The sequence below is a fragment of the Dipteris shenzhenensis genome, chromosome 18 (genome assembly GCF_047967505.1).
Source record: "Dipteris shenzhenensis isolate YYH24624 ecotype China chromosome 18, Dip_SZ_1.0, whole genome shotgun sequence".
In the NCBI taxonomy this organism is placed as follows: Eukaryota; Viridiplantae; Streptophyta; class Polypodiopsida; order Gleicheniales; family Dipteridaceae; genus Dipteris; species Dipteris shenzhenensis.
Window position 1 is genome coordinate 33685938 of NC_141613.1, and position 8060 is coordinate 33693997.

The 8060-nt window shown below is 40.2% G+C and overlaps 1 protein-coding gene across 2 annotated transcripts; it reads right to left on the bottom strand.

Moving 5' to 3' along the window:
• Window positions 1–3430: 3430 nt before the first annotated feature.
• Window positions 3431–5366, bottom strand: LOC147891143 (putative glucuronosyltransferase PGSIP7). 2 transcript variants are annotated; one of them, XM_087389684.1, is made up of 5 exons: window positions 5178–5366; window positions 4702–4957; window positions 4402–4606; window positions 4163–4310; window positions 3431–4044 (listed from the first exon to the last, which is right to left on the bottom strand). In XM_087389684.1, the coding sequence occupies exons 1-5, from the start codon at window positions 5207–5209 to the stop codon at window positions 3459–3461; spliced, it is 1227 nt and encodes a 408-aa protein (XP_087245810.1). In that variant the 5' UTR covers window positions 5210–5366; the 3' UTR covers window positions 3431–3458. The 2 variants fall into 2 exon arrangements, with proteins under 2 accessions (XP_087245810.1, XP_087245809.1); XM_087389683.1 differs by having other exon boundaries at window positions 5189–5308.
• Between the last annotated feature and the right edge of the window lie 2694 nt (window positions 5367–8060).

Here is an 8060-nt window from a genome sequence, read left to right on the forward strand (position 1 = left end):
ATAGTGCTAAATAGTACTAAAGTCTAGATAGTGCAAAATGTTAAACATTGCTAAATGCCAAATAGTTCTAAATCCTAAATATTGCTAAATCACATAAACAATACTATTTAGTACTAAATAACTAACTTCAAATGTTCAGCATATACAATATTATATTACTCTATTGAGTAATAAGTAATAAGAAAAAAAGAGTGAAGAAAATATACCTGATTTATCAAAACCCATGGCAACCAACCATGCATTTGACACCAATACATTGCAGGATGGATGAATACATTGCAAGTTCTCAAAAAAATGGAATGTTGCACACATGATGTGGTATGTGTGCAAGCATGGTGCAAAAAGCACATCAATAGATTCTTGAGAAAATCCAAACCCACAAAAAACACACCTGCACATTTATTGAAAGGGTAAGTACACACTACTTATAAGAGGACCGACCCAACTCTAAAAACTAAAACATCGATTTGTACATGGAAGTTAAGAATCTCACCATTCAATCATAATCGCTGTTGCAGAGCCTGTGGGATGGTGAGTTGGTGCTGGATTCAAAACTCCGGGACCTTGACTTGGGAGCTTCTCAATCATATGCTGCACGTTGCTAAAAAAACTTAAGCTTGCTTTGTAGTGCTCTCCAACACTGATTCCCTGCCTTTTTGCTGATTCAAATATTACTTTTGCTGCATCCAGTTCTACCTCAAGTTTTGCTACATCCTTCAAGAACTCATCCTGTAGTACACTACCATGTAATAAATTGTCTACTTTACTACGCACCCAGCTAAGTGTATGTACAATTGATTCAACTTTTGTGAGGGCTTCGCCCTCAGTTGCAGTAGCAGCCTCAAAATCTGCATGCAATCTTGCATTCTCTTTTGACACTGTACCCTTCCACTCATGCAGTACACCTTCTTGCTCCACGTTGAGCTTCCATTGATCCTATAAAAGTACAAGCTTTGATTTTGCTGTAGACGTGCCTACATCACGTTCGTGCTTGATACACGTGTTGTCCAAGCTAGCCGAGATGCCCGCACCAACACTGTACCAACTTCATTGTTCGTGACTGTTTTCGAATTGTTAATCCTATAGTAAATCTTCATAAAATCGTTTAGCAACAATTTCTTCAGCCGACCTATATGAAAGCCACGCCGTCTCTCTTTGTCGTTATTTTTCCATATTTCTCGCATCCAGGTGTCCAACTCCAGATATGAGTCTGGCTTCACTCTCAATTAAGTTTTTCATTCATTAACCACTAAGTTGCAACTTAGCTCCATGCTAAGATTTTCATTCATGAACCACTTCCTTATACTATTGACATTTAAACTAGGTATAGGCGACGAGTCGCCATAAGTCTTAGTTGGTTTGCCATTGGAATCATACTAGTGTTTGTGCTAGTGGACAATCCTAATTGAATTGAAAATGATTTCTAAAAAGGTTCATAGATTGTTACCTAGGGCCCAAGCAAAGCTGGTGTGGGTCACAAATTCATATGTGCCTTCTCAAGGTCTTTTAGAAGCCATCCATGCAATAGGGTGTTGACCATTAGAAAAGAAATGAATTCATTTGTTGAAACTTCCTATGCTTTCATTCACCAAAGCAACATTATCCTACATAATGAAAAAGAAGAGAGAAAAGCAAGTCTTTGAAAATGCGAACTCTAACTTGGGATGGCATTTTTTGAACAAAATGTCATAACAAGAGATACGTTTCTAAGCAAGCAAGCCATAGGTCTCTTTCTTAATTAGTTTAGACAGGTAAAAGAACTTTAAAAACCACCAATTTTCCATGAAGATCACAAAAGGAGAGAGAAAAAGGAAAGGGGTCAGTATGTAGAGCTTCAAGGGAGGGTGTGTTCTCTAATGAGAACAAAGTTAAGCGCAACCTTATCAATCATGTGTGCCATTGTAACAGTGCACTGGGATTCATAGTAGGCGAAAAAGAGTAGTTACATGAACACAAAAGAAACAAGAAGATTAGACTTACCAACATATATAGGCTGAGGGTGGAGATTCGAGAAGCTTCAGAGGTTGAGTTTCTAGCATTTGCTTCCCCACTTCTTCATGCCATTGCTCAACCAACACTGGCTGCTAGTTTATGCCATCACAATCATTAATCAAATGTTTGCTAATTCGTTGGGATAAGTTATGATTTAGAAAAAACAATAATGCATTCACACTTAGTATGGGAAGAGGGCAACTATCCATCTTATGTGAGGGTCATGTAATTAGTCTAAATGTGGCCAAAAATAGGTCCCCAAATTGAAACTTAATTGTTCTCGATCATTTGTGGGCCTCTTAAAGCTTGAACAATAAATTCTTCAAAGTAGCACCCAAACTCATGGAGGGAACAAAACAAGACCTCTAACAATTGAATCGAGGTACAATAAATGATGCTAAAAAAAGCAACAATCAACAAGGGAGCAATATCTTAACTATGCTATAGAACCATTGAGAATTTAGACAATCATTCACCTTTGCTAGGCAATGGTTAGCAAAGAGTCTGGTCTCGATTATGTTAAAGAAGCATCAAGAATTTAGACACTAATACTAAACCTATAGAAAGTGGAGCCCCCAGCACTCATGCCAAAAAGGCTCAATATTTCCTATGGTAGGCAATCACAATTTTTTTGCTACTCCAACTTCTTGTTTATCCTTCTCTTTGAGTTTTCATGATCCCTTGACTATCTCTCTTGCCCTCATTTTGGCTTGCATCCTTGCTCTTTGCCTTGTCCAGTACAATCTAGCACAAATCCATAAGATTGCACATTGCTTGCTTTTCATCGCCACCGGTTTGCTCCTTTCTCTACCAAATGGAGCAATTACATGATTGTAATGAGCTTGCTTGCCATGGCCATGTAGAACCCTAGTGGCTTTAGGAAGCCAACTAGCATCATGAGTTTCAAAAAAGAAAAAGAAGAATAAGCAAAAACTTAAGCAAAAAGAAGAAAGGAGATGGAACCTTATTGAAGAGCCTCTTTATGAGAACATTGTGATGTGAGCCTTTGGGTCATTATCAATGGAAGGATTATAAATTAGACACTTTGGCTCAAGGACAAGCTAGAATTTCTTTTCATTCCATATGATCTTCAATGCGGGACTAAGTCTCATGGTAGAGGCTTTACAAGGCAAGGAGTGGTAGAATAAAACATGTTTTGAAGCTGTTAATATTAAGGGTAATCTAAAAGCTTGGGATCTTAGAAATTTTCAAATGCTGAGATTTTCAAATAAAAAGTACATTTTGTCCCTTAAAACCTTGAATCCCAACCCGGATTTCTCAATTTCGGCCAAAAGTAAATACACCTCAAGCCATGAGCACTGAAGGCAAGAGCTACCAGGGCATCTTTAGCTCGGATGCAATAATTGACGGCAAGAGCTACCAGAGCGTGTGAAGCTTGGATTAAATCATAATTTTTTCATCAGCACGAGGCAGCATGTTGATCCCATTTAGAGAGCTTAATTGCATCAATCTGCACAGTTCCTTGAGACACATTGAGATGTCGCCTCCTTCAGTGGACTTGATTTTCCGGATCCCTTCTCCATTAAGACTCCTGTCCGCCTCGAAATCCTTCTCAGAGACCACCACAAGAATGGAGTGGAGAACGCACCGAACCCAAATATGGATAGCATTCGCATGATGCCGTTCTTGTAACATGGAGAAGCCATCAAAAGCAGAGTGGCTAGAATCAGCAGCCACGGCGTTATCGCAGGAACTAATTCCAGCTTGAACACGGCACATGCGACGATAAGAAGCGACATTGAGCCGAGAAGGAAAAGACTCCATCCTGTAATCGGATGGGATGTTGTTGGTATCAGAGACGTAGGAAGTAGGAAGCTTGCAACAACACAAAGAGGCGGTAATATCCTAGTAAAGAGCATGAGACATAACGGCTCGTGCTTGACCCAGATGCTCTTGGGTATACAGGCTTTGAACACCTGGTCTCCGTCAAAAGCTACTTGCAAAAGACCTCGCCGTGCTGCAGTTGCGAAAATCAATGTGGTGCAATAAAAGATTGTTTGAGCCAGAAGAGTGCGTGATTCATTGGCATACCTAAACAGAAGGAGTAGTAGACACGCAGTCAGCTCAGATACATCTTCGAGTTTAACGAGATCAAGAAGTGTCTGAGAAATGCTCAAACAGAAAAGAAAAGATGTCGAAATAAAACTACCCAATAGTCGCCTTCCTTTCATCATGCCACGATAGACCCAATGGCAGAACTGGCCAAGACCACCAGAACCATGGCTTCAGCCAGGAAGCGCTCGGAAATGTGATAACGCTATTTGCACCACATGGAACACGCCATTTCATCCTGATATCTGGGGGAAAACCGAGTAAGGTCGAACAGTCACGACAGGGATCAAGCTCAGCGAAAGAAAGTCATTTGTATTGCATTTACAATACACTCACAATAATATGATGCATCCATCTGGTATCCAAGTGGAAGCCGGTAGTACCCGTTCAACCTGGAACTGTTATCAGCGGGTGGATGGAACAAGGGCTTCTCTAGCAGATCACCGAAGTATGAAGTAAGAAATCCTTGATCTGCACCATCTATGTTCTCCTTTCCCGTTGCCAAATGCTTATACATGGCCTTATATACTTTGGTGGATGGCTGGGAACAGACAAAGTGTTGGATTAGCTCGTATTGGATACCAGAAACGCAGAAGCTTCCCTTCAATGCAAAAACTGAAAGAATTATTGACCAACCTCCAGCACAAAAAGGCCAGTGTGAAATATGCACGGATCTATGAATACGGCACAAAACTGTCCGCATAGGAACAGCTCATCTGTATTTCGCAAAAAGATGTTGTCGACGTCCAACATCACTACCCTCTCGTAGTCGACCAGCCTCCAGGCATAGATCTTGTTCAAGGTGAATTTGAACCTTTCGTTGAAATAAGGCCTGTTGCTGTAAGGGTTCGGAATGTTTGACACGCGCACAACTCTCACTCCTTCGTTCTTGCTGTGTGTAAGCGCACAAAACCTGAATGAGAAGCGTTTAAGCGTCCTTGGAAAACGGAAGACTTAACTTTTCATAAAGCTTTGCTTACAAGTTACAAATATTTCTTCGGTAAAATAATGCGCTTAAATGTGCGTCCTGCCGTAGAATCTTTCGAGTTGATAACTCTTACGTTTTGCAAACTGTATACGGAGATGAGGACCGAGGTTATGCAAATGCGTACAAAGTTTGTACCCAGTCATTGGGAACCTCCATCGAAGCAATCAAGACTAGGTCTGCATCAACGCGCAGGCGAGCTAGGGACTGCAGGAGGACGCGCGCAGCGATGAAGAACTCATAATCACGCGGAGTACCCACATAAAGAATGGTACCGTAAGCATTCTTGATGGTACGGGAAGCTGTTCCATGAGAGGCTACGACAAGAGAGAGCGTGAGGAATACCAAAGCGCACACAAGCGAGAAGCATTTGACAGAGCTGGAGCAAGCTCTACTGAGTTCGGGAAGGTGGCGCATGGTGGAGGAGGACTGATAGAGAGCACTGGTGTGATTGGAAGGATTGAAGTGAATTAGCAAGAAAGAGAAAGATGGGTCTAAAGCAGGACACTTATGGTGGGTTGGCAAGAAGGATTAGCAAGAAAGAGAAGAATGGCTCCAAAGAAGGAGACTACAAGAAGGATTAGAAAAAAATAGAAGGGTGCTTCTAAAGAAGGAGACCGATTGTGGATTATCAAGAAAATTTAGCATGAAAAAGAAGGATGGTCCTAAAGAAGGAGCGCGACAAGAAGGATTATTATCAAGAAAGAGACATGGATGGTTCTAAAGAAGGAGACTACTCTCAATTACCAAGAAGGATTAGCAAGAAAGAGAACGATGGTTCTGAAGGAGACAGATTTGTGGGTTGTTGATTGGATAGATTGAAATCAAGAAGGATTAGCAAGAATGAGAAGAATGGTTCTAAAGAAGGAGACTATTGTGGGTGTTTCCTTGATCGTGACTCCTTAAGTCGTGGTGCTTACAAATCATCTACTTTGTTGAAGTAGAGGAACATAATCACTAACCTTATAAATTTTGAAAAGTCTCTTATCAGCACCACATCATCATTTCACATCATCATTTCCTCTACGCACCTCTCAACCATCCCACATCTCATTCCAAGTGCTCAACCGCTTGCCTAGCTTATGGACACTTTCTAACCACCTCTTTGGGAAGAACCAACTCTTGTCCCTCGCTCCTCAACTGTTGGCTGTAGACACCTAGGTCACTAGAGCTATGTGGCCGCTCGAATCACCCAATCTCTCTTATGGACTCGTCACTAGTGTCTTTTTTGGGCAAAACTTTTCAAATCTGGAAAATTTCAGGAGCCCCTGGCAAGGATCTTTAGCGAAAGTATGGCTCCAAATTTTTAAAAAACATTGCTAAAATTTAAATACAATGCAAATTTAAAGACCTTTTTTGACAAGTTTTTGCCAAATTTTAAACTAGATTGCATGAGACTAGACATGAGTTTAAAAAAGTGTAAACCATCATGATACTTCGTCCAAAATATATATGCATTGCCATCGAATATTTGACAGTTTGCCAAGGAGGGGCCTTGAAAAAAATACATTGCTCGTCACATGTGGTTGTGGAAAGTGAGTTCATTATTTTTTTAACAACGAAAAGCAAATCATCATAACAGAAAGGCTTATTTGAAAACTGACATAACTTTCAAGATGAATCAAAGAGTACATACTTAGAAATAAAATCAGTCAAATCTTTTGAATAAATAAAAGAATCCAAACATGCATATACATTAAGAATTAAATATATCAATAGAATTTACAACAATAAGTGAGACAATGAACTAACAAGGTTCTAAGAATGTAGTGTAGAGGATAGCCATTCAAAAGTAGATACCCAACCAAAAGAGCTATAAGTAGTTTTATTGGGTAAAGAGGATCCAGACAATTCAAGGATGGAAAGGAAAAATAAGTTTTCAAGGATGAAAAGAAAAACATGTATATTGTAATTGATAACATGAAAAAACCAAATCTAGCCAAATCCAAATGTCAGCACTTAAGGTAAACACATCATGTCAACAATGTTGAAGAAGAAAATTAATTTCCATGGTATATTGATAGTGGAGCATCATCCCACATGATGGATCATGAACATGGTTTATAGGGTCAACATTTGCTTGGGTGTAGCCAATCGCAAAACTATTTTCGGGACCATTTTGGGGCCGCGATGCAACGCGCTCCTGGGTGAGATTTTGAATTTTACGCAGAACCGCGCTCTCATCGAAAACTTTTTCGATGTCATTATGCCACACTCGCATAATAATGAGATGCAATCTATTTAATCTAAACACCGCAGAGCTCGACACATGGCAACTCTGCACTACATCGTGCATCTTTGCACTGCTTTGCACAGTGCAATCTTTGACCACCTATCATCGTGCAGTCTTTTGCCGCAGCTTTGCCACCTGTCACTGGGCAATGCATCCATGCAAATCATGAAAATATAAGGTTGACTTGGAGAGACCACTGCGCTGGTTCTTGGCGTAGTAATGAGACACAATCTATCATTCTGAACATCGTCATAGCACAGTTCCAGCCCATCTCATCTATTTTTTCTTTGTATTTATGGTAGATGGATGTATATGCCTCCTTAATCTTTCTCATTTGTAAGGTGACCTTCGCCTATTGAGGAATGCCTTCAGTGGTATTGGACCATTGGTCCAAGACTTGTGCTTGTGAAGTGCTAGCCTCTGGGTGAAACCCAATCAGTGTGGTCTATCTCATAGATGAATCTGGCATCTAGGAGTTTTTCCAGCTCATCACATAAATCATGCACTACAAGGCATAGGTCCTTTTTCGATGAAAATACCGACCTTTTTTATACTAAAAAGTTGTTTTTTGACGGACGCAAAGGTCGTTATTTACATCATGATAAGCGTCGAAAAAGAACAGCCGCTATATAGCGACACTAATAAACATTGCTATATAGCAACACTGGTAAATGTCGCTATATAGCGACACTGGAAAATATCGCTATATAGCGACGATTAATAGAAGCTTTTAAAAAACATTAGTGGAGCTAAGCAGGACCACAGCAAGCCCTGTTT